We start from the raw sequence: 26578 nt of genomic DNA on the forward strand, positions 1-26578 counted from the left end.
CATTTTTTTTAATTAAAGAGACAAATGTCTGCCCTATGTAAACACACACGGGCATTTCCACTGGGTTTTCCATTACTCAGATGTCCCAGGGCAAGTCTTAGTGTGGGCACTATTCACTTTTCTGCAGAAGGCATTTGCACAGCAAAACATGAGTAACCAAATTACGTGCACTCACATAAGTCACCAGTGTGGTCACCCTAGCCACTGAAGTCTTTTGCAAAAACAAATCCACTGATCAATGCATGGAATATGGAATATACGTGGCTTAGAAGAACAATACATACAGAAAATTTCTCACATGAGCATTTTAAATTAAACCTTGAGTTCCCACCCAGCAACTCACTGAGCACAAATTCATGTTCTCCTTATGATTACCAAAGTATCTGTGACGCTTATACGTGAGACTATGAAGTAGATGTGCTGTCCCAAAATTTAAGTATTTTAACCCAGTGTGCAAAGAACCAATATACACAGAGAGGCAAGATATTTATTTCATTTCTGTAATAGCTGTGGGTCCTAGGTGGTTCATCCGCAAAACTAGAACACTTTCTCCACAGTACAGGATTTTTTTTATAAACCAAAACTGCAAAATTATTTCTCTCTAAGTATACTGATGACATTTACCTGCATGAATGGTTCGCTCCACTTTTTCTAATTTTTCAGTTTCTAATTCCTGTGATTAATGCTGAAGGCTAATGCCATTTGCAGCTAGAATATTCCATGCAACTCTTCTTCATAGCAAGCCAAGCACAATAGACATCTTTCAGTAGGCTGGTTGACTTGTTTCCTTTAGACATCAGCTGTGTTTTCATCACAATATTCACAAAATGCTACGTGCTGTCACACTTGTCATATGGTAGCTAAGAAGGTAATATCAAATACCTGCATCCTCAGTACAGAAGTTTTATACCAAAGTTGTCATCACAGAGATAAGTATAGCCTACAGTCTACTCCCACGCAATCACTATGCATGTTTATCCTCCTCATATGTTGTTTTATTGTAATTCAGCCTTTCTTTTTTGGTGTACTCCTACTACTTCCACACTATTTTCACAATAGCTGTTGTAACTATAACCAGATATCCTCCTCCCTTAAAAGAAAACATACATTTATTAACCCAACAATTTGCAACTCAAAAAAGAAGCACAAATGACCTGTTCTGCTCAAAGGAATGATTAATTAAGAACCATCCCTGAGAACTTGAGGTCAGTAAGAACTTTTCCCTGTGATAAGGATGGGATCATATTCCTTTTATCTTGGAGTATCGTTATAGTGTGCCCTCCCACAACTTCCTCCTTTGTTCTGACTGTTACACATAGGGCCTTTTCAGGCAGATAGCAAGCACAATACTAGTTACACTCAGAATCTTGCTAAGACAGATAACGAACACAAATCTGCCTCAAACTGGGTGCTGAAAGAACTGATGGCAGATACTTTGTTCAACAGCTGAGGGCCAGTTGAGCACGTGGCAAAAAATACAGCTATGAGTCAACCATCTTATCCCACAAATAGTGAGCAGCCAAGCAAGACTTGAACTCTCTGCATGGCAGCTAGCTGCATGATAGGATCTCCCTTTGAGTAGAGACAGCTCTTGAGTTTACACTTGCTGTAAAGATCCCTTACATCCTGATCACAAGTGTCTTCTTGCTGATACAGAACTTCAGTAAGTGATTAATAGTTTGTGTAAGCTTTGTTACCCTTGTTAAGATTGTATCTTAGATTGACAGTGCACATACAAGCTCTTAGATGTAAACCTTTGACCAAGTTTGGGTCTAGCAGTAGATGCAGCTGCACCCAGGCTCTTTACCTCTGTTGTTCAAGGTGTTAAGAAAGCAAAGGGCTGCATTATGAACCTCATGACTCAACAGGAAGGTCTTCTGGATGAGTTGTATAACCCTATCCTTTATGCAGTAAAGAATTAAGTGTACTTTGACATCTCTGTCACTGTACTCTGCCATCTAAATCACTGTCTTATTTACAATCAAGCATTGCTAAATCACTATATGATTTCAATAAACATACTGTTGCTTCTCCCTTATGACTGAAGCAGTTTCCATTTGTAACAAGTATGCACTCAATCTCATCACTACCACAGAAAAAGCACACTCTATGTGGAGATGCATCATTTCAATTTAAAAATTTCTGTAGTCACAGATATGTAAGCATTTTATTTTGTTTAAAATATACAGTGCCTATTCTTTCATGCAAAGCTCTGGAGAGATCGCAGACATTTATTGAGCACTTAACAGGCAATAATGCAAGTTAATCACATAGGCCTTTAGCAAATGTGAAAATAATGCACAGTGTCATGGTTTTATGATTTTTGTTATCAGTATTCCACATCATAACATCATGTAGTGTACTGGGAGTTAAAGAGTTAATGCTCCAGTTCTGGGTACCTGTCCCAGAGAGGAACTACATCTCCCAAAAAACTGTTTGCTGTTCTGTTACTGTTTTCTACTCAGAGGGAAAAATAAAAACTGTTTGCAGTTTTTACAGGACCTTCTTTTTTGATCTTCTGGCTCATCTCTGTTGCAGGTACTGTATCACCTTAGCTTACTTAGAGTAAGGCCTTCAGTTCTTGGACACTCTCATTTTGTTTGATTTATTATCCTCAATTCCAATTACACTGTGTTATATTACATTATACCGTGTTATCTTGCATTTTGATATCATTTTTAGTAAATTAGTTTGTTTCTCCTCAGATTACTGTCGCTGTTTGTTTTTAGGCCCATCTCCCCACCCTTTTCCCTGTCCCAGGACATGGGTCTGTGGGTACCCTCAGCCTGCTAGTCACAGAACTGGGCTGAACCAGCCTGTGAACTGTTGGCAGGACAGGAAGCCATCCATTTCTGTTACCTACTCTGTCCACATATTCCAATAAGATTGTGCCCAAGAGCGTATTCCTCTTGGACACCTCATCTTCTGAATATTCAAGTGATGCAGTTTCATGGGAAAGAAAAATGGATAGAGATTTCAAAAAACCTAAAACTCAAATTTCTCATTGCATTTTCTACAGCTTCCTAAATCCATTTTGCTTTGAAATGACCACTGTCAAAATGGTATCAGCAGGGTGATTTAAAAGTACTGCTACTACCAGTTCATTATTTCAAGTGTGGAGGACACATCTGAAGTATATACATAAACATCTCATTCTGAGTTTGCCAAGTGTCTTGAATAGGCAATATAGAGACCTCTCTTTTACTAATATGAGAAAGAGTCCTTCAAAGTACAGTATAGTCACTCACTAAACTGTCCATTGCAACACCAGCGATATCAGCATAGATTTCAGGCACCACTAGCTCAGGAACCTGCAGAACTCTCTGGTCATTACTGGTCTTCATAGCTGTTTGTAGGCTCTGGATCAGGTCTGACGGAGAAGGCCTATCAGTTGCATTCCACTGCCAACAAGACTTCATGATGCTGTACCTGTAAGATGAAGAAGTAGAGAGGAGCTGGAAATGAAAAATACCAACAAAAATTTTATCTCATATGTGAAACATCTAGAGACCTCCTCTTTTTTCTGCTTCATAGAAAGTTCTTTCAGCAAAACCTGTAACTACATAATAATGTGTGGGGAAAAAGGCAGGCATTCAGCTGTTTGCCAGGATGCCATCTCTGAGTATGGGAAAAGGTGAAATGATTACATTTCATATTTCCTTTTGAAACAGCAACTGGGTATCCTACCGATGAAAAAGCCTCAATATTAAAAAAAATAATAACATTAAAAGTCTTCACAAGAAGAAACACAATGCTTCATATCTTCCCTGTGGTTGCTTCGTTCATTTCAGAGATCATTCAGCACTTAGGAGAATGGTTGCTCTAGAATAGTCCTGTACCTTGCAGAGAAGCAGTGGAGCAAAAAAATTTAAAGGCAGAAAAGAAAGCAGAAACAAGAACAATTTTCAAAGCAGGTAAGAGTGGCAGTAGAGGTTTCATGCAGGAGAACCCAGTAAGATGTGGCAGGCATGAGAACAAGTCCTCTCAACTATGAAGATGCAGTTTTGTACAGTCTAGACTTAGAAATCTTCTTTAAGATACAGTTTTGCATTCCGCATTTCCATTTATCTCTGCGAGTATCTCAACTGTACATAAAATGAGTGGCTTACATGGCCTGCTGGCAGCTTGAGGGCTGTTTCATAATGTTTCGTCTCTGCAGGTATGGCAAGATGTCAGAAGGTCGGACCTCAGGATATGGTGGATCACCTGGAAGGTGAGAGAGAAAACAGTAGAAAAGCTATAAGGTAAAGGTCACAGACAGCAGCTCCAGTATAAGAATGACATCTCTGCCTAATAAGATCTATTCTCTTGTTCTTTCAGTTCACACTGACAGAAGACCTAAAAACAAATGTCATGAGTTTTGCATGTCAGAAAAAAAAAAAAAAACAGGTCACTTATTATTTAAATTAGCCTCAATTTTGCATTCTTAAATTTCAGATTTTTGGTCTTGTTAATTTGTTGCTAATGTCTATATTTTAATTTTTTTTTTATTACATTTTCTTACCTAATGTAATCATTTCATACAGCAGAATTCCAAAAGACCATCTGTAAGAAAAGAAAACAAAGCAATAGCAAGTTTCTGTTCCAGCAAGCTAGCTAGGTTAAACACATACAAATGATTAGTTGTGTTATGCAGAAATGAGAAGGTATGAGATGAAAAGTTAAGCACTGTGATGAGAACAGTTAAGTCTTGCTGTGAACTTCAGGACATGAAATAATGATACATAAAGAAGTGGAAAAGCCAGGTCTGACAGACAGACGAAATTCTAGTTCAGAAATAAAATCATACATGTCTGCCTTGATGCTAGGGGGGTCCTTTAGAAGCCGCTCTGGTGCCTGCCACTTTACTGACACCATTTCTGTGACCAAGCTGGCACCATATGTATGAGCTTTATAGGCCAGCCCAAAACCACAGAGCTTGGCAGTGAAGTTGTGCTGAAGTAGGACATTCCTGGCAGCGATGTCACCATGGAACAACTTCTTCTCCTCAAGGTAAGCCTAAAAAGTTGGAAGAGATTATGATCACTTTAAAAGTAATTCTAATTGGCAGAAATTTTTAATGAGTTTGCACCCATCCTCTACAGTGCAGAACAGAGGTGAAGGCCCACCAAATCAATATGAATATATTTGGCTCAATTTTAACAAATGGCATCCTCACTGCCTAAGTTAAGTGTGAGCTTGTGTTACAGTCAAACAAGAAGCAAAAAACCGAGTAAATCTGAGCAGACTTACCAGAGCTGCTGCAACTTGTTGTCCAACTTCGTATACTTGCCTTTCAGTGAGGTCGTAGGGGACACCATGCACTGTCATTACATCCTAGAGACAAAAGAGTAGACATTGAGTTACAGATGTAAGGTGCTGGCGAATGTGTCTCCTTTCAATCTCGTAAAATGAGTATTATGTAATTATAATTGCTATGTAGCTATAATTAGCTATATAGCTAATTATAATTAGCTTCCTTGGCTAATTTCACAGATTAGTCATAAACTGACTGAAAGATAAGGGCATATGAATGGGCGATGTTCACGATAGATGATATGTTGGGTAAGATAAGGACAGCTGAGACTGGTGGGTAAACTGAATAATGGAAAATAATTTAATAGCTTGGACAAAAATGAGCAGAATGACAGTGGAAAATGACAATTCATACATGAGTGAAAGAACTGTAGCAAATTAGAAAAGCACACCTGTAACACACAAATGAATATCTGGGATGAGATTATCAACCCATCTCTTACTCTCTTGCCTCTAAGAGTGACCCTGGCTGGATACCCAAGTCAGAGAGAAAAAACAAAACAAGCATATGTTGCTTTTCCTAAGTAGTCTTCTGCCCCTGGTTATTTTCAGTCTAAGGACTTCCCAAAATGGTTAGGATCTCAACATGTTCAGTAACCTTCATACTTATCTTCCATTAATTTATTAAGTCTTGTCTTGAAGCTGTAAAAAGCTTCTGTATCCATAGCACTCAGTGAACAGGAATTCCAATAGTCAAATCCCCACTTTGTGACGAGCTATCTCCACTAGTTTCCTTTGACCATGGCACTTACTAGCCTAATTTGTTACCACCTTGTCTTTCTGCTGAACAAAACAGAAAGCAATCTCTCTGTATTTAAAACTTCAGATGTGGAAGAAAGACAGATTTATACAGAGACATAATAGTGTTTTGTTTCTATGCCTTTCTTACTAATTTTAAATATGTCTGTGGTTTTTTGTTTTTTTTTTTTGCTTCAGTTAACTTCTGCATGAGAGTATATGTGTACGTAGAATCAGTCCCATGATTTCACATCTCATCAGCAATAGGCCATCATTATGTACATTAAGTCAAGATTGCTTTTGTACATGTGTATCATTTCATTTTTAGCTATGCTGAATTTTATCTGTTTCTTTTTATTGATTAGTCACTCAATTTAGCAAGGTTCTTCTGCAAATGCTCAAGCCCTTGCTATTCTCATCACCTATCATGACCTCACTTGTAACTCTTTTGCTAGGCTACTGACACACACACTGAAAAGTACCAGGTCCTAGTATATTTCCTAGCAGAGCTAGGGGTGACTCCCTCCAGTACAAGTACTGACCTTTCTCACCTGTATTCCAGTAATTGTCTTTTAATCATTTAGTTATCATTCAAAGACTTTCTCCCCATCTTCAAAACTACTCTGTTGCTCTAAAAGCTTTTAAAGTAGAACCTCCATTTAAAACTTTTGGGAAAAAAGTATTCGTCAGTGTACCACTTTTCCCAATGCCTGCTTAACCCTTCAAAGAATTCCACTGGCCTGCAAAGTCAGACTTCTTACAAAATGTCAGCTTCTCCAAACTTTAACACACCTATTTAGAAATGCACTGGCTCTTTCCAGTTCAGAACTTCATAGAGCTTCTTTGGGGATGAAAATGATTTAGACTGATACAGCTGGATGCACGAAGAGATGAAAAGAATCTTCTATGACTTACACACAGATATGGAAATGAGCCATTTGAAGAAGATATGCTACCATCACTTTTTTTGACTCACCTTACGACATGTCCATAGAAACTTTAGCAAGTCACCAAGAGTTACATCTTCCATTATCATATAAAGTGGGAATCGATCTACACAGCATCCAACCAATTCAACCAGGTTCTCATGATAGCCAAGATTTTGATGGAATTTAATCCTTCCCAGGAAATCCTTTACTTCCTGGGGACTAACCAGATCTGAAAGAATCAGAGAAATTTGAAGGAAGCAAAGAACAGGAAGCACCAAAGAACAGGGCAATTAGCTTGAAATAACAGCAGTCTTCTTTGATACTACTACAGTGCCACTACAGTGGACTAGTTAACATATTAGTATGTTACTGAACACAGCTCGATCTTGGCCAGTAATGATTACAAAATTCTGCCCAACTTTATGTCTTTGACACACAGATCTATACCAAACTGGGTTCTCCTTGCTTTACCTTGTAAGGCTTTCAATATGACACTCTTAGTCTTCCCTGAGTTCCCAGTTTCCAGTTTTGCTCTGTAGAAGCTCCCATTACGGCCATGTTTTACTATCTGCAGACTGCCTAGTGAGAGTTTCTCCCGTGGCATCTGCAGTTCTTTCAGAGTCAAGGATGCAGAACTTAGCAGGATCTCTGTAGATATCTCGCTCAGCTGTATACAGTGGTTCTCTTGTGAACTGGATTCCTGCTGGTTCTTGTTGTTCGCTGACAAAACCAAATACATGTGAAACACAAAAACAGACATGAGCCCTTGTAGTAAGTGGCAATGCCAATTATTCTTTTTTCTTTGATTTTGGTCCACGCTATTTTTGGAAATCAGGAGGAAGGAAAGAAATGCTGCATCTTACTGATCCCAGATCTGGAAGAGGTAAAGGAATTTATCTCATTCTCTAATTGACAAAATTAAAGAATGAGTTTGGAGATCTCTACTGGATTTAACTATGCAAACTTTCTTCCTGGATAAGGCACATTTGTAATTGATTCTTGTGCTGAAGAAACAGCCATTTTCTTTTATTACCATTTTCTATTATTACCAGATAGAATCATAGAATCATAGAATCACTAAGATTGGAAAAGACCTCCAAGATCATCAAGTCCAGCTATCCACCTATCACCAATATTTCCCATTAAACCATGCCTCTCAGTAAAACATTTAAGTGTTTCTTGAACACCTCCAGGGTCGGTGACTCTATCACCTGCCTAGGCAGCCTATTTCAGCACCTGACCATTCTTTTCGAGAAGTTTTTCCTAACATCCAACTTGAATCTCCTCTGGCACAACTTGAGACCAGTCCCTCTAGTACTATCAATAGTTACATAGGAGAAGAGGCTGATCCTCACCTCACCACAACCTCCTTTCAAGTAACTGCAGAGAGCAATAAGGTCTCCCCTGAGCCTCCTCTTCTCCAGAATATTCCCAGTTTCCTCAATCACTCCTCATAAGACTTGTACTCCAGACCCCTCACCAGCTTCATTGCCCTTCTCTGCACGTGCAGCAGGGACTCAGTGTCTTTCTTGTAGTGAGGGGCTCAAAACTGAACACAGTACTTGAGGTGCGGCCTCACCAGTGCTGAGTACAGAGGGATGATCACTTCCCTGCTCCTGCTGGCAACGCTATTTCTGATACTGTCAGTTTTGAAAGAGATACACAGAGAGTGCTCCCATCTACGTCTTATCGTGGTTTTCAGTTACTTCCCTTAACATAGGTTTTTTTTCCTGTATGGAAAAAAAATCAGTTCAGAACTAGAGTTTCATTTCAACATAGTAGCATGCGCTTGCAGTAATGGCAACCCTTTCTCCTTCTCACCACTCCTTGTTCTGTTTTCTGTTGTCCCCATAGGAAGTAGGATAAATCAGCTTAAGATGAAATTTCGTAAATGATAATAAATAAATGGGATAACTAGGTGTGATATATATCCAAAATTATTATATACAAACTTTCATTTGTAATTATCCCTGTTGCTTGCAGGAGCATCCATAAAGGCTATCACATAAATATACTTTGCAATTCTCGAGTGATATTATCACTTGTTTGGAGATCTTCATAGTACCTTCATAGTATGCTGGTTTAGGTTTTCTCAGATCTCTCAGCACTGCAGATTCTATTATTGCTAACAGAAGTTGGACAAATGAAGGTTCCCCAGTTTTCTTACATTCTCTAGATGGATGAATACCACCCAGGATTTTCAAAAACAGTTGTTATTGTCTAACAACTCAAGCTGTTGACTTAGGGCTACTGAAATCAATACTCTTTCCTCAGTTTTAAAATGGTGATGTTTACCTTGTTGTCCAGATGATGATGATTCCTCCCGCTTTGTTCTTGTTCGCAAGCCTCGGCAATGCAGCCAAAGGATCACAGTTAGCAGAATGACAAAAAAACCCACAAGGAGAGCTGGGACAACAATCACTTCAGTCTGATATTCACGCACAACTATAAGCAGAAAAAGAAAATGGGAATTAAAGGAGCACTGCACTGAGGACTGTGTGCAGCATTGCTAAGAGTGCACCAATTCTATAAAACACGGCAGTAATAAACTGTTTAGGGTGCAACTGTTCCAACTGACAGTGTGTGTTTGTGTCTGTCCACTTGCTGCTTCTTAGAACAGCAACTGAACACTTTCTAGTGCTGCAATCCTGTTTCTCAAATGTTGCTTCACAAAGGTGCTGAAAATTTTAAACCTCATAAAGCCACTAGGACACCTGTGCTTATTCAGATGCCTTATTCACTTATTTAGATGACTTAGTACAGAGACAAGGAACTTTAGTCATGAGTGTATCATCCACCACTGAAACGTGTCTGGCCCTGGCAGAGGGATAGAAGGGCTTTGGGAAGAGTTGACCATTGCTATGCCATCACAAATCTACACAACAGTGAAATCACAGGTTCAGCTTCTTCAATTAAAAATATAGGGAGCAATTTAAAGAAAACAGGGCATGATCACCTGCTTTGGAGTTTGATCAAAAGACACTGCCATTAATAAGGAGTTGCAGATTCTCCCCAGATTTGGAGGTGGTAATATTTTTGCACGGGACAAGGCACTACTTCAGTTTCAAAGATGACACAGTGACCATCGAAATTTCACAAAATTGGTCCTTAAGAAAGCAGAAGAGAATCTTTACTGACTATGTTATGAGGTCTTAACCTCATTTTTATGTGTAATTCAAAGTAGAAATAATCCAAGACAGCTATAAAGGCTGGGATTTTTACAGGACTTTCCACTGTCAAATCCTCTTTTGTGGCATGATCCCATGCCACAAAAAGGTGGAGAAGGGGAAAGACCTTGCTCCCTTTTTAGCAAAGCTGGCCTTGCTGCTCATTATGTGGAAAAATACTGCCTAAAGGAATAAGTGAATCTTACCACACAGCTTGTCATTGCTGTTGCATTCCAGTAGCATGCGTGTGAATCTTTTCACATCTCCTGCCATGTTCAATTACAAGCAATCAGATCTCCAACCTCTGTCTTCTGAGCTGATATGAAGAATATTAATAAAATTTATGAGAAGGAAGGATGCTTTATTAAACAATTAATAAGCAGAATATGAATATTTCCACCCCTTAAGTTCAGAGGTAGTGTGAAGAAGAGGCACAGGGACTTCAAGGCTTAGGGAATTATATGGAATATCCACTATCAAATCCCATGAACCACAGACTACATGCCTGATGAGAACTTAAGATTAACCCTCTTCTGCATTACTACACAAGAGTAGCAATTGAGCACCTGGTAAGAAGGCAGGGTCAACCCAAGGGAGCATTCACCTGAGTGACCAGAAGGATTCTGGTCAGGATTCACCCCTTCCCAATCCTCATTAAAGGGTTGGCAGTGGAAACAAGGATATCTTGCTGGAGATCTCTGTGTGCTAGAGGCCTTCTAAAGTTAAGCAGTTTTTCTTCCTTTGTTTCTGTGCCTATGGCTGTTGCATTTAGGTTGTTTTTATTTGCTGGAGCGTAGGATTGTGCTGCTCCCCTATTGTTGCTGTACTTTCCATTACATTATGGCATTACAACAAGTAATTTGGTATCTCAAGCCTGAAGGTCGGCATGTGCACAAACATTCACAGTCACTAACTCAATTATATTTAAAGAATCTGGCTTTTCCTAGATACCAGAGTGACTTGGCCTTTTATCTTCTGATCCATAACAATCAGAAACATGTATACAGAATGTTTGTTCTGGACTAGAATACTTTTCACAGCTCCAGCTATTGCTCCACTAACACAAGAAAAAAAAAAGGCTTATCATTAAGGTTTTCTAGTACTGACAACTCTGTGTAGCTAGGTCTATAACTTATTTTAATTACAACACCTGGGATTCCTGCTGTCTACAGGAGTGCATTTGCAGTTGATAAACACAATCTGTGCAAGCATATGCATTTCCAGTATAACTTCAGCTGTCACTGTACTAATCCCTTAGCACTTGCAACTTGCACCTACAAAGCCTCCTGATATATCTGTATCTATATATCTATATCTATTGATATTTATATATATGTGTGTGTGTGTATGTATATATATATATATATATACACTTGTCACAAGTGCAACCTCACTTAGGCAGGGTTAGACTCATGACTTTGCTGTGCCAGGATTGCAGACCAGCTGCAGGCTCTGCAAAACACATCCTTGAGGTAGAATTTTGGTTGTTCTGTACTACAAAGGGAAAGTATCCTTGTAGAAATTTGTTTTTCAATACAAGCTGTTTGTGTTTTTGTTCATTCTCTGGAGAATGTGTAAAAGTCTTAGAAGATGCCACACTGCTACAGTACATATAATATCTTTACTGAGGACTGAAGTTACAGGATAGGAATAGGCTCTGTGGTGCTGCATAGACTTTCATAAGACCACTAGAGTTGGAAGGGACCTCTGAGGGCCCTCTAGTCCAACTGCCCTGCAATGAACAGCAACACATTAGCTAGATCAGGTTATACAGGGCCTTACGTAGCCTTGCCCTGGTAGTGTCCAGGGATGGGACATGAACTCCAACACTTAAGTAACCTGTTCCAGTGTCTTGCCACACTCAAAAGACTTTTTTTCCCTTATATCTAATCTAAATCAGCCCTTCCTGAGCTTCAAACCATTTTCCCCTTGTTCTATCACCATGGACTTGCTAAAGAGTCTGCCCCCTTCTTTGCTGTAGCTCCCCTTTAGATACCTGAAAAGTCACTATCAGGTCACCATGCAGCTTTCTCTTCTCCAGGCTGAACAGACCCAGCTCTCTCAGCCTGCCCTTGTAATAGAGGCATTCCATTCCATGTATCACTTTTGTGGCCGTTCTCTGGATGCACTCCAGGAGGTCTGTGTGTCTCCTGCACTGAGGACTCCACATCTAAACACAGTACTCCAGGGGAGCTCTCACCAGCACAGAGTAGAGGGGCAGAATCACTCCACTGATCTGCTGCTCATGCATCTTTTGATTCAGCCCAGCATACAGTTGGCTTTCTGGGCTGCAAGGGTGTTTTCATCAGCAGAGAACCTAGAGTACTATTTCTAAATTGTGAGAATCAACGTAGGGAATGCTGATGACTGACAGAAAGGCAAGACATAATTTAGCCACTGTTTCCTATGAACTTTGCTGAAGGTTTAAGACTCAGCATCCTCCCAAACAGTACTGTCCACAATCTTTTGACTTATTTCTCATAAGTACTTCATCCCTCCCCTTCCCCCCCAGCTATGCAATAAACTCAAAATAATTGTGACAAATGTGAATAGTAACATGGGATACTTATTAATACTAAAATGGCTCTATAGAAGTTGATGATAGATAAAACATTAGGGAGTTTGATCGCATGCTTAAAGTTTAGAGGAAAACTTCTTGTATAAGAGAGGTAGTAGAAAGAAGAAAACTGACTATGTCTGCTTTCTAAGATATTGCAGAAAGGATTTTTTTTCCTTTAATTCTTAAAATGTTAGTTTTAGCAGTGTAGCTACACAGTGAGTTAATGATAATAACTCTACGTTTTTCAGGTATGCTCTGGAAGCGAGCAGACTAAGTTAAAGTACTTTGGCTATAACATATGCAGACAAAGCAACACATGCACCACCCTAAGAGGAATGTTCCTAACTCTTTTCATTCTTAGACATATGCACACAGATTTAAAAAAAGGAATGAAGGGACATGATGGCATCACAGGAAAATAACCCTCAGGACTACTTAGACAGCAATGACACTATATTATCAAAGTCAGGCATGTGTAACCCATGGCCATCAGGACACATGAAGCCTGGAACAGCTCACTATGCTGCCTGCTGCCACGATGGCAGAGGGCAGGTTGCACTGTGAGCTATGCTGGGCCACATGCCCTGCCAGAGTGCCCATCCCACTCTGGGCATGCAACTGTGACTCAGCCTGCATCAACCAAATGCTGGTGGGTTTATTAACCTTATCTGGACTGAAAACAGGGCATGGGAAGTGTGCAGTGCCTAATAACTAGTTAAGCGTAGCTTTCTTCTCCTACTTCTGAGAGTTTTGGAAAAGGATAGAATGTACATGGACTTGGGTACTCTCACATCTCCATCCTCCAGCAGAAGTCAAGCAGGGGAGGCAGGCGACTGACATGGCTGAGCAAGGACCTGCAGCTAAAACTGAGGGAAAAGAGGGAAACGTACTGGAAGTGGAAGCAGGGTTGTGTAGCCTGGGAGGAATACAGGGCTGTTGTCTGCATATGTAGAGATAGGATTAGGAAAGCCAAGGCACAGACGGAACTTAACTTGGTAAGGGATGTGAAAGATAACAAGAAGGGATTCTAGTACGTAGGCAGGAGGAGACAGGTCGAGGAGAGTGTTCCCCCTCTGATGAAGAGTAATGGGGAGCTGGCTTCTTCTGACATAGAAAAAGCTGAGGTACTCAATGAGTGCTTTTCCTCAGTCTTCACGGGTGGTCAGGTTTCCCATATCTGCCAGGACCCTGAAACTCTAGGTGAAGTGTGGGGAGTGAATTCCATCCCACTGTAATAGTGAAACGAGTCCAAGTCCAATTCCTCCTCGTGGAACTGAATGTATATAAGTCCATGGGACTGGATGATATCCATCCCAGGGTTCGGAGACAGATGGGTGATGTGGTTGCCCAGCCACTCTCCATCATATTTGAAAAATCATGGCTGTGACGAAGTCCCCAGTGACTGGAAAAAAGGAAACATTATTCTCATTTTTAACAAAGGCAGAAAGGAAGACCAGGGGAATTACAGGCTGGAGAGCATCACCCTCTGTGCCTGGGAAGATCATGGAGCAGATCCTCCTAGGATCTGTATTAAGGCATGTCCAAGACAGCCAGAATGGCTTAATCAAGGGCAGATCTTGCCTGACCAATCTGGTGGTCTTCTATGATGGAGTGACAGCATCCGTGGATGGGGAAAGGACGCTGGATGCCATCTACCTGGACTTCTGCAAAGCCTTTGACATGGTCCCTCACTGCATCCTTCTCTCTAAATTGGAGAGGCATGGATTTGAAGGACAGACTGTTTGATGGATTAGGAATTGGTTGGCTGGATGCAGCCAAAGGGTTGTGATCAATGGTTCTGTCTCTGGGTGGAGGCCAGTCACAAGTGGTGTCCCTTAGGGGCTGGTCTTGGGACTTGTGCTCTTCAGCATCTTCATCAGTGACATAGATGATGGCATCGAGTGCACCCTCAGCAAGTTTGCAGATGACTCCAAGCTGAATGTGCAATCGATACACTGGAAGGAAGGGAAGCCAGGGACCTGGACAGGCTGGAGAAATGGGCCCATGGGCAATCCCAGGTATTTATACAAACTGGGCAAAGAACTCCTTGAGAGCAGCCCTGCAGAGAAGGACTTGAGGGTCCTGGTGGATGAGAAGCTGGACATGAGCCAGCAGTGTGTGCATGCAGCCCAGAAGGCCAACTGTGTTCTGGGCTGCATTAAAAGAGCAATGACCAGCAGGGAGAGGGAGGTGATTGTTACCCTCTACTTGGCTCTTGTGAGGCCTCATCTGCAGTTCTGCATCCAGGCTGGAGCCCCCAGTACAGGAATGACATGGAGCTCTTGAAGCAGGTCCAGGGGAGGGGAACTGAGATGATGACAGAGAGGGCTGGAGCACCTCTCCTATGAAGAAAGGTTGTGGGAACTGGCTTTGTTTAGCTTGGAAAAGAGATGGCTCTGGGGAGACCTCATTGTGGCCTTCCAGTACTTGAAGGGAGCGTATAAACAGGAGAGGGTACAACTGTTTACAAGGGTGGATAGTGATAGGACAAGGGGGAATGGTTTTAAACTGAGACAGGGGAGGTTTAGGTTAGATAGTAGGAGGAAGTTTTTCACGTAGAGGGTGGTGACACATTGGAACAGGCTGCCCACAGAGGTTGTGGATGCCCCATCCCTGGAGGCATTCAAGGCCAGGCTGGATGTGGCTCTGGGCAGCCTGGTCTGGTGGTTGGCAACCCTGAACACAGCAGGGGGGTTGAAACTAGATGATCATTGTGGTCCTTTTCAACCCAGGCCATTCTATGATTCTATGATTCTATTTAATTTCTTGCAGGAGCAGATCCATAATCTCATGCCTTTTCAGTCACCACTTTTGTCCTACTTTTATTATTTTATTTCTCTTTTATATGACCTTTGAATGTGGCCTAGACAGACATGATATGCAAGTGCACTGCTCAGGCCATGCAGCCAAAAGAGAGGGGAGCTACTAGAAAATGGCAGATGCCAAAATGGCAGTGAAACCACAGTGTCTGGGCTTCAGATAACTTGGCAGTTGTAGACACTGAATGTGAAATTTGCAAAAGAAAATCACTATGGAAAAGCAAACAGTGAAATACATTTCTTCCCTGTAACACTGACAATTCTGCTTAGCAGTAGCTTCCAAAACAAGTCAGAAAACAATTGGTAGGTCTCACATCTAACAACTTGATGCCAGGATATATGTCTATGGCTTTGCACCTGTTAGACAGCATGTCCTGTCCCTTCTGCTTTCAGAAGACTTTAGTGACAATTTCTCCAGTAGCCTGGAAGATTGTGGCAACTTTGCAAGTTTTCCCTGACCCACTGAGCCATCTCATCATTCCCCTTAGGGAACCTCTAAGCTGCTTAGTCTGAGCAGCATCTCCAGCTTTTCAGATTGGGAAATTCTAACAGGTCAGATCAATTCTTAACGTACCAGGAATGCCTCACCACTGTCCTGCACAGAGATTACCAATAATATTCTGCAGCTTGCTGTATTTGCTTTGATAATTCCTCAGCTATAAAGATTTGGTACTTCAACTCCCTTGTGTGCCAGCTAGCAGCCATAATGTTTTATAAGAATATAGTGTTTTAAATAAATAATTTATTGATTCAATATTTTTATTTGATCCAAAATTAGAACTGGTATTTGAACAACAAACCTAGGCTAGCTCCTAATAAAGCATATAAAGGAGTGAACGAAAATCAGGACAACAAGTTTTGAAGAGCTAAACCATGGGGAGAACAGCAAATAACGTAATCCGTGCCGCAATCTGAGCTGGTGAATTACTTACAGCAAACCTGACTCCTTTGAAGGGAGAATTAAAAACAAGCAAAGTCAGCAGCCACTACTGCACTGAGAAATGTGAGTGAAGAGCACTCTGCACTGCTGTGCCTTTATAGAAAGGTTAGTTCAAACTGGCACTACATCAATGGAGATATGCAAAATTTCAAGGTGCTAAGCTTTGTTTAAACTTAGATAATTTCACAAAAACCCACAAATTTATTTGTGCAGCCTGAGAAAATTCTGACTACAGAACTGTGAAATAGCACAGAAACTGAACGGTGATTTAAAGAAAAATATTTTTTTCTGATGCAGACAAGACCTAGTATATTTTCTGAAATATTAACATACATCTTGATCATATTGATCACATTCCTCCTTAAATGATGCCACAAAAATATTATTTCTCATAGTCTGCAGAACAAAAGTTTGAATTACAAAAACAAAAACAAATTAATGAAAAAAGATGCATACAATAACCTGAAGCCCCTAATGAGAAGGAATATGAGAAGTCTGGATGCCAGACACAAGCGTACTCTTCCCTTTGACTTTCTTTTCTGTATTTCAAAATCAAAGACCACTTTTAGTAGTGCCACCCATGCTATACCTTTTTGATTGACTGAACTCTGATTTTGTTGGTACTCCCAGGAACTGAACCTGTATAAAACCCTTGTATGAACCTGATACAGTTGTAAATCTGATATTGATACTCTGTAATGCTGTGACAGCAAAAGCTCTGACAGGACAGAAAAAATATTAAGGGATTTTCAAAGGACCAAAGCTATAGGTAGCACTTGTGAAAAACACTGCTGATAAAAATACGGCATATTATGTTGCTGTGTAATGGCTTATGAAACGCAATTTGTATCTGCCTTTACAGTTGCACAGCCATGTTAAAACCTTCACAAGTTCCTAACTTTTAGATGATTCTTGGTCCATTTAACAGAGATTTTGTTTACAATTTAATCGATAGCGTGTGCGTACACACAGAGAGATGAAAACATATAAATACACAGAAATAGCTAGATAGATTATTTGCCATCCTTACAATCAAGTAACAATGAAGAAATCGAATGCCAATTAATTCTGAATCGATACCTCAACACATATCACTTCATCAAGCACTGAATGTACTTACTTATATAGACAGGCACTGCATCACTGGTGAACTGAGGTTAATTTTAAATTGAACTTACTTCCTTCATTATTTTCTCCCTGTTCAAAATGTGTTTGGGAGTTATTTCACTACAGCAACCTGCAAATAGGGGAGATCTCAGTTTCTTTCTCTCCTCCTCCCCCTCACAGAAATGTATTACTATATCAGTAACTTCTTAATACAGTCAGTAAGCACAGATGCAGATACATATACATACAGAGGCATATAGACTTTATGGTGCAGTTATATCCCAGTTTAGGGCAAATTAATGTTAATAAAAGTCTTTTCAGATATGTAAATATTCATTAGCTCATCTTCCAGCAGCGTTTTCTCTCACCTGAATTACACCACTTCTCTTGCCATGCAGTTCTCTTTTTCTGAAGCTTACATGTTTCCTTGTTTGTCCAAGGCCACTCAATACAATTACTTCGTGCTGCTGTATTTCTTATGACTAACTTCCTTCTCACTCATTTCCCTGCCCCAGACCCGCCCAGCTTCAGTTCTTTACTCCCCAAGTTCCTTTCAGTTTTCTCCCCAGAAAGATCCTAAGTCTAACACACGAGTTGACAGGCAGGGACAAACTCATGAAACAGATCCATCTGACTGATGAGAGCTGAGCAAGGCGAAGACTCCTTCGGTGGGAACCTGGAGTGTAATTTGAAAGGCAGATAAACAACAAACCAGGAGGAATAACATAACAAACGGAAACCATGCTCTCCATATTAATGTTTCACGTTTAGAGGGAAAAAAAAAAAAAAAGAAAAAAAAAAAGGGTTATCGGAACAGAAAAATGGTATAAAATCCCTAAAATACCCAGACGCTGAAAAAGCTTTCTAACAGGAACATGGCATGATAGAGAACAGGCCAATGAGCAAAGGGAGAAGAGATTAATAAAAAACATGACAGAACAGACAGCAGCAATGCAAGTTTTTCTTACATTCTTGTCCCTTGTATCCCTCCCGCTCAGGCTGTCCATTGCATTCTGCTTTCATTTTTCAGCTCTGCTGTCACTTCTCTTTCCCTGTCCTCCCAGTAGCCCAGCCTGCAGCTCCCTACACAATCCCATCATGGATGCACACTTACAAAACCTCTTCAAATATGTCCTGAGCTCCCTAACAAGATCTGTCAATATTCTTGAACTTGCCCTGTGATGTTGTCCTGTTAATATGTGCCTGAGGACATCATTCAGCTCTGCGAATGCTCTCAATCCTGAATAATTTGTGAGGTGTACTCCTTACTGCATTTCATTTTCTCAGCATTTCTGCCCTGGGGACTTTCTTCCAGGCAACCACTGTATTTAAATGCCAGTTGCTTGATTGCAGGCTCCCCACATAAGCTCAAAGACTGCCTCTGCCTATTGCTGAAAAATCTCATGTTTCAGATTTCTGACTCCTGGTTAAACAAGCCTCTACAAGATTATTTGCTTACCTATGTCACACAAGTGGAAAGTTGTTGTATTACAAGAGGAAACAACATGAGACCTAACACTGAGAGACAAAGTTCATTTTATAGTCAATAGTATGCCACAGATAGCTTTGAGGACATGAAGATGATATGATCTCTACCAACTCCTTGAGCAAACCATTCCTATTTGTAGTAATACTTTGGTGCTGTGTACATTAATTCATTTAGGAAAGACTGAGGTAGAGAGGTCAAGTTACATACTGAAACACAATAGATAATTTATCTGCAAGAATGACCATATATCAATATATATGCAGAGCAGAACATCCCAAGCTTCACTCTGGTATTATTCTTCCATCTGGTATTTAATGTCTAAGTGTGCAAAATGGTGAATACTGGGACTGTATCTCTTCATTGTTCGATCTCTACATAGGCTGACAGAAGTGAGCAGAACAGTATTAATGAATAGTGCAGTGATGTGGAGTTTTGCCTCCTGAAAAAAGAGAAGAGAAATCCCCTAGACTGCACACATCCAACCTGTGGCCCTCATCCTGCATGTGGCCCAGTACAGCTCACAATGCAGCCCGCTCTCTGCCCCATGCCATCAGGCTGGTGGCAATTCCCCTCTAAATGTTCTGACTGTGCTCAGGGTGCACACCGATCCCTTAGCATAAAATCAAACAACTCAAATGGACTCTATTGTAAAAGCTAGTTATGTGGTAGGGAATCTGAATACAAAAAAAAAAAAAAAAAAAATCACAGCCATTTACTGACAATGAGTTTAACAAGCAACATATGAAAAGCATGGCAGATATAATGTGTCTTTATAAAAAAGCAGACCTTTCTAGAATCAGTTTGTTGCACTGGACTATAGTCAAACAAACTGAAGAAACAGGAAACTGTTAAAAGAAATTTGGAGAGTGAAGCTGGTAATTTCAAATCTTATGCTTTGGTGACACATGAAAGTACTGATGCTGCAGGCATGGCTCAGCTTGCCATTTTCAAGAGAGGTACTGATAACAAGTATAATGTCACTGAAGAAATTATTTATTTACTGCATTTACTTTAATTACATTAGCGCAGTTTTCTTTAACCTTTGTCAGCATGTCTGGTACAGATACTGATGGTGCCCCGGCGACAACTGCTAAAAAAGGGGGACTTACAAAAGTTACTGGAAGGCGATGCAACTGCTGTCAGCAACTCATGTTTGATGAAATGGTGCTGCATCGTTCAACAAGAAAATTTACATGCAAAGCTTTCAAAATCAGTAGTCACGAAAATCATCAGCAATGCTGTGAATTTCATGATGGCCAAAGGATTGAACCAGTTCTAGGAGTTCCTTCAAAGTATGGATGCTGATTATGGGGGCATCTTTTGCTTTTCTGAAGGAAGGTGGCTGAGTTGGGATAAAATGCTGAGATCTAACTTATCAGAGAAAAATATCCCTCACTTAACAATAACGCTTTACTTTTTGTCAGCAATTTTTTTTTTTTTTTTGGCAGTACATACATTTGTGAACAACTGTTTTCAAGGCTGAAGTACTGGAAGGGCACAATTAGATCAAAACTCTCTGACGAGCACCTTGAGACCTCACAAGTATTGCAGCTTCTTTCACTGAATCAGACAGACATTGATGCACTATTTTCACAAAACCAAGGTCAAATATCCCACTGATTTCATGTTTCTGTTGCTCTCCTTTTTGAATGCTTTAATAAAAAATATTTAAAAACACAAAATAAGTATTTAAATACATTAGCTACATTATGTATTTTATATATTGTCCAAGACAATTCCTCTTCACACAGTGCAGCCCAAGAATTCAGGAACATGGAGACCCATGTTCCAGACAGAGCATTTACTTCAGTTACAAAGATCACTACAGCTGCAAATTTCAAGCTCAGGCTCTGGTTTCTGTCATCCTCTTTTTCTGGTGCTAACCTGCATCAACTGTTATTTTTTCCATGAAGATGCACAGGATCTGTCCTATAATCCATTCCTGTTTTAATAAGTGGCTATATTGAAAATGACATTTCCTCTTTTATGTGTGTTATTTATTGAAATATGTTTTCCACAGACTCCTTTTGTGAAGGCAGCTGGGGGAATCTCTTCAGAGGAACCCAATTCCTATTTAGGATTAGGCTTTCAAAATACAATAACTGATAGTATTCCTCCTTTCACTCCTTCTTCCCCAGTTTTCTAAAGACCCCATCTGCAGGAAGAAAAAAAAGTGGGATATGCAAGGGGTTAATATTCAAGGTACGCATATGCAAAGGTAGCAACCCCCACTGCTTTTTGTTTCCTTTTTGTTTCCCTAGTTAATCTTTCTGCTGTGCTCCCAGTCAAACTGGTCGGAGAAGATATTTAAACAGTTCAGAGTTCAGGTCTCAGACTACTCTTCTTCACTAGTCCATAAACCCTTCCTCCTGTTCGGTTAAGGGACAGCAGACATTTACTGTCACGTTTCATCCCGTTAAATGCAAACTTCTGTTATAAGTTATTTATTTTGTCTGTGCACATCCCTAAAGAGAACACTGCCTGTTTAAATGTTTGTGTTCTTTCCTCTGTTTTTCCTTATGCAAGTATGATTAGGTGCACTGAAATTGGTGGAGTGGCAGTTCTGTTAACAAAAATGTCCTCTTTATCTCTGAGACATCTACAGCATATGAAACAACCATCCCATCCACACACAACTGCTCAGTAATCTCTACAATGCACTTTGGTGTCTGATGGCAAATGCAGCCACAAAACACTTAGTCTTTTTCCTACCTGAAGACACTGTTAAAACCACACAGCTTATCTTGTGGCTGAAAAGTCACAAAAATCAGCAAACTCCGAGTAACTGTCCAGAAAGCAAGTTTCTTCTGAAAGGATCTGCTCTTTGGCATCCCAAAATCAGTGCTTATCCAGTTATCCCATGGATTCTTTCCAGGACTCCAAGGGCAACAGAGACCCACAGAGACCTTACTAGAACTAAAAAGTACATATCACAAAAGTTTTATGAAACGCTGTTACATAAAAATATGTTCAAGAACTATTCCATTTAATAATGCATTTTTGACCTGCAGTTCACTTTCTAACACATCACTGTGCCCTAAAGAACAGTCAATAAGAATGACAAATAAATCAGACACTCTGAAACTGAACATTTTCCTGTCTACCAGTGTCACTGCAAATGGATTTTAGTCTGGATAGTATTATACACTAGCAACAACTATAAAGCTATAGCTATAATAGCTATAACTAAGCTACTAGAATGAAATGCATGAACAAATTACTGCATGAAAGCAGAATGCTTGCCCAGATTTTCACAGAGCAAGGGAGCAATATTAAATAACAACAATACCAGAGCAAGTACGAGTTTCCTTAGAACATTCAAACACACACATATACATAAGTGGCTGCATCTGAGAGACTGCTTAGTGGCAGAGAATTCAGAAGCTGGGGTGCCAGAAAACATCAGAATGGCTGTGCCACTTCAAACAAAGGATCCATCAGCGAGCACTGTGCCTCAGACAGCCGGCAGTGGGACTGCTTAGGGAAACTAAAGTTCGAAACAACATAAAATGGTGTTTCTCACAATGCTTTCTATTGCCTCCAGTAATACAAGAACTTAGTTAGCCAAGTTTTATCTTTTCTTTCATACGTTTTGAAAGATTTTGCCTACTTTCAACACCTTGCAAAATTTTAGCAACACAATACTTTGTGATAAATTCCAGTTTTCTTGTATAGGGATGGAGTGCAATATTCAAACTAGCTACTTATGGTGTACAATAAGTAATAGCTGGCAGCGAAATGAGCAGTGGTAACAAGAGATGAGTGAAAGTTTCACACATAATTAAAATACCAATATACTCCATTATTTAAAAACGAGGGCAGTTTAAGGTTTGGATACTAGTAGAAGCAGATAGTAAGGCTTGGATATGAATAGAGAATAGGACATGAGCAGGGATGCGAGCCATTCAAAGGGATGTGACCCTCAGCCTTCTATATACCACTTAATGCCTATTATCAACAAATCAGACAAACTTTGTGCCTCGTTTCTCAGCCATCGTAAAATTTCTTGCCCTTCTTTGCCTAGCCCTGCAAACACCTTCTCCAATAACTGTAAAGACAAAGATCATGAAGACGGGCAGGTGTACCTCTGTAGGAAAGAAAGCAGACGTATCCAACTTCGAGAGTTTGTGCTTGAGGCATCACTTGGCACCTATTTTCAGATCTCTCACGGCAACAGCTCGGGGTCCCCGGCCCGGAGCGGCAGGGCGGCTGAAGGACGCCAGCATCGGGGGATGTAGGGCTGTGGGAACCGGGGAACCGCAGACAGGTAAGGTTGGATTACCTCCTGCTCTCCGGCCTCCTGCAGCACTTATGTTTCGTGGCAGGCCGGGGACGAGGCACCACGCAGCAGGCAGCGGGCCAGGCCCGCACCGGAGGCCATAGCCAGGGAGCACCGCGGCGGGGGCCCGCTGAGGCGCCCGCTCTGACGCGGCCCGGGGCCGGCTGAGACCGCGCTGGAAGGAAGGCTGGGCGGACAGGACGCTGCTAGAACCGGCGAGCACCCTCCCGTAGCGGCGCCGGGTCACACCTGGCCGGCCGCACCGCCACTTCCAGCCCCGCGTCCTTCCCCTTCCTTTCCCACGGCCGCCTAACTGCCCGTCGAAGTGTTTCTTGTCGTGAAACAGAAGATTAACCGAGGCGGTGAGCTCGAGGGCAGAGCAGGCACGAGCGGACAGGAAGGGCAGAACAGCATTTTCTCGTGTCCCGTTCCCGCCCGTCCCTGCTGCTAGGCTCATGAGGGAACCGCGCTGCGCACGCGACTTCGGAGGGGTGGGGAGGAACCCAGGCGATCGGTTGGGCGGCGGCGGGGCGGCGGGCGTGTCGGTTGCGGAGGGGTCGAGGGAGAGGCGGTACGAGCCGGAGCGTGAACGCAAAGGTGCAGGGATCTGCAAAGCCGGCGCTCTGCCTTCTGTCCGGGCGGTGTGCTGTTGCTTGAAGGGTGTTCGGCCGGCCTCGCAGCGGCGCTGGCTGCCAGGAGCCCTGCAGCCACCGTGCCGGCTGAAGGTCCTGGTGAAATCGGGACCGTGGCCACTTTTTTAAGACTCTTGGCGCCCTGGCTTTGTCGGCGCGCGGTTACATAGTAAGATTGAACACGAAGCACCCCGATGAGGCTTGACGTTCATCTGAAGTGCTTTAAGTGCTTTAAATCCACTGTAACTCGTGGCATTTCTTCCACATTTATCTACAATAAAAACCTGAAAGTGGGTACCCTCTGATAGCATTTGAACAATTACATGTATTTAAAAGAAAACTGACAAAAACTTTGCCAACTGTGTGATGTAATTACCACAGTGGAGCTCTTTCCATAGTATCACCCCATCCCTTGTTTTCAGGAAAGGAAATAAAAGCAAGGTCTCATTTTTCGGATAATACCGAGGTTCTGAAACTCAGTGATGAGGTTGAGTCGATCTATTTTGCTTTCAGTAAATTTAAGCTGAGGTTGCTCCCACAGCTTAGCTGCATATACAGTTAGAGAATTTAGTATGTGCAGTTATCTGGTGCTACCGTGTGTGTGTGAAATACTGGACATGAGTGGGGGTTTTACAGCTCATATTGGAAATCAGGGATTCCCCTGTGTCAGAATATTTAAGAGAGAGGCTTTAAGACAACTGTAGCAGAACAGTAGATGAAATTGTCTATCTCTTTGATGCAGATACTAAAATCATTATTTGGCACAAATACAGCATATTGAGAGTAATTCTCTCTGAAACACTGAAAATGATTTCAAAATGAATTATAAGTAGCATGCAACAGACAGTTGTTAACCGGTTACTTTCAGGTCACATTCTTAATGAATTCATATCTAAATTGAGAATTGTATATATTTTAAATAATAAACTGTACTGCAATGTTGCTTTCCCTCAACAGGGGAAATCAACTCACCTTAAAGTAAAATAAATTCTAAAACACCTGCTTTCCTTGTAGATGGCCAGACAAGAACCTCAAGAGAGAAACTATGACAATATGCTGAAGATGATAGAGGACCTGAACAGAGACCTAGAAAAACTTCTGGAGGAAATGGAAAAACTGACAGGTAAAGGTCTTTATTAAGACAACATGGATTTGTTTACTAGAGTGAAGACATTGAAGATGTATTATTTATATTTATTGCTATGAACTTTCCCATGTCATAGAAACGTAAGTGGGAAAAATCACCATCAGCTAATGCCCTGAATTGAGAGAAGGAGTGCAAGCAATCAAACTAAAAGTTAGTAGAACATGCTTGGTTCAGAGTGGTGGCTGAGAACAGAAATAATATTAAGGTGTGTAACTGTCAATTAAAACAGATAAAAACATAAAATGAAATTTAATTTTGAAAAATGGTGGAATGTACAGTAACTCAAGTTAGTGTGTGATATTTAATTATTTATTAGTCACATGGAAGATTCCTTTGCAAATTTAATCTTAGTCCCTTACCTATGGTGGGGACTGCATATTCTTCTTTATTTTCTGCAGCAGTTCTATCAGAAACTATATGCAACCAACATGAATAGATGGAAAGGGATAATTAAACAACTTGCAATTAGTGGCAACTTGCAAATGTTGCTGAGAAAACAACAGTCCGTTTATGATAAAAACAGAAGGAAAATATCAATAAATACAGAAATAATTTCCTCTGCTTTATCAGATACTTATTTTTTTCTGAATTGATCTCATTAGTTTCACTGTTCTTAATAGTTTTTCATCTCCATTCTGTGGCCTTCTTACTTCTCCTCTTCCTCACTGCTTTCCTCTTCCTCAACATTACTGATCTGGTGGGAATTCTTTGGTTCAGTTCATTTATTTTAAAAAAGCCTGTAGTGCCTTTCTTTTTAATTACTCACTTTGTTCTAAACTGTAGGTAAAAATGTCCATCACCCTTTCGTACTTTACAGTGTATACATCCGTATACTTCCATACTGAAGTATTTTGAGACATTTATAAGGAAATAATATCAGATTTATTATATCTATTAATTTTGAGCATTATTGTGGGCAGCTTCTTCTGTTGTATGTCAGGCTGCCTCTAACATAAAATCTGAACTGATAATAATGTATTTTATTTTTTTGTTTTATCACCCCCTGTGTTTTTAGCCAAGATTTCTGGCTTGGTAGTATTTCTTGTGTTTATAGTTCAGGCAACCTGGATGGCATATGACATGGTAGTAATGCGTACCAACCCTGACCTGACCAATTCCATGAGGCGCTTGGAAGAGGCCTTCCTGAACTGCAGAGAAGAAATGGAGAAAAAATGGCAAGAAGTGCTAAGAGAATCTAAAGGTGAAGAGCAAAAAAAGGAATAAGTTGAATTTAGTCATGCTGGCAGAACTGCATCGCTTGGAAAGTCTCCAGTTTTTTTGTATTCCAGGCATGGAGTTTTCACAAACACCATGGAATTGCTGTTCATCTTACTAAGAACTATGCATGTGTTTACATTTATGGAAATATTTTTATGATATATTAATATTGTTGAAGATAAAAGGTAACTATGTTTCTAATTTTTATTATGCTCACCTTGTATAGCGTATGTGCATACAGAACTTAAGATGCTATAA

At 40.7% G+C, this 26578-nt stretch overlaps 2 protein-coding genes across 8 annotated transcripts; one reads left to right on the forward strand and one right to left on the reverse strand.

The window, feature by feature from the left end:
• Positions 1-467: 467 nt before the first annotated feature.
• On the reverse strand, positions 468-23441 carry STYK1 (serine/threonine/tyrosine kinase 1). 4 transcript variants are annotated; one of them, XM_052705327.1, is made up of 10 exons: positions 23327-23441; positions 10336-10445; positions 9258-9407; positions 7434-7682; positions 7010-7191; positions 5233-5316; positions 4790-4998; positions 4505-4545; positions 4110-4206; positions 468-3429 (listed from the first exon to the last, which is right to left on the reverse strand). In XM_052705327.1, exons 2-10 carry the CDS (start codon positions 10400-10402, stop codon positions 3225-3227), a joined length of 1284 nt encoding a protein of 427 aa, XP_052561287.1. In that variant the 5' UTR covers positions 10403-10445; positions 23327-23441; the 3' UTR covers positions 468-3224. The 4 variants fall into 4 exon arrangements, with proteins under 4 accessions (XP_052561287.1, XP_052561286.1, XP_052561289.1 ...); XM_052705326.1 differs by having other exon boundaries at positions 23130-23431; XM_052705329.1 differs by lacking the exon at positions 23327-23441 and adding an exon at positions 18524-18543.
• SYCE3 (synaptonemal complex central element protein 3) lies at positions 23441-26578 on the forward strand. 4 transcript variants are annotated; one of them, XM_052705332.1, is made up of 3 exons: positions 23441-23814; positions 24970-25078; positions 26118-26578. In XM_052705332.1, exons 1-3 carry the CDS (start codon positions 23779-23781, stop codon positions 26324-26326), a joined length of 354 nt encoding a protein of 117 aa, XP_052561292.1. In that variant the 5' UTR covers positions 23441-23778; the 3' UTR covers positions 26327-26578. The 4 variants fall into 4 exon arrangements, with proteins under 4 accessions (XP_052561292.1, XP_052561294.1, XP_052561290.1 ...); XM_052705334.1 differs by having other exon boundaries at positions 23441-23685; XM_052705330.1 differs by lacking the exon at positions 23441-23814 and adding an exon at positions 23891-24245.

This window comes from Tympanuchus pallidicinctus, unplaced genomic scaffold (genome assembly GCF_026119805.1).
Source record: "Tympanuchus pallidicinctus isolate F22 unplaced genomic scaffold, pur_lepc_1.0 scaffold55, whole genome shotgun sequence".
NCBI classification, from domain to species: domain Eukaryota; kingdom Metazoa; phylum Chordata; class Aves; order Galliformes; family Phasianidae; genus Tympanuchus; species Tympanuchus pallidicinctus.

Excerpts from the sequence above, each read along its gene's own strand:
- SYCE3 (XM_052705330.1), top strand. The coding sequence starts at position 24,150 with ATGAGGCTTGACGTTCATCTGAAGTGCTTTAAGTGCTTTAAATCCACT. Across the intron at positions 24,246-24,969 it reads TCTACAATAAAAACCTGAAA|ATGGCCAGACAAGAACCTCA; the intron begins GTGGGTACCCTC and ends CTTTCCTTGTAG. Across the intron at positions 25,079-26,117 it reads GGAAATGGAAAAACTGACAG|CCAAGATTTCTGGCTTGGTA; the intron begins GTAAAGGTCTTT and ends CTGTGTTTTTAG.
- STYK1 (XM_052705327.1), bottom strand. The coding sequence starts at position 10,402 with ATGGCAGGAGATGTGAAAAGATTCACACGCATGCTACTGGAATGCAAC. Across the intron at positions 7,192-7,433 it reads CATATTGAAAGCCTTACAAG|ATCTGGTTAGTCCCCAGGAA; the intron begins GTAAAGCAAGGA and ends TGATTCTTTCAG. Across the intron at positions 3,430-4,109 it reads TCAAGCTGCCAGCAGGCCAT|GTACAGCATCATGAAGTCTT; the intron begins GTAAGCCACTCA and ends TTCATCTTACAG.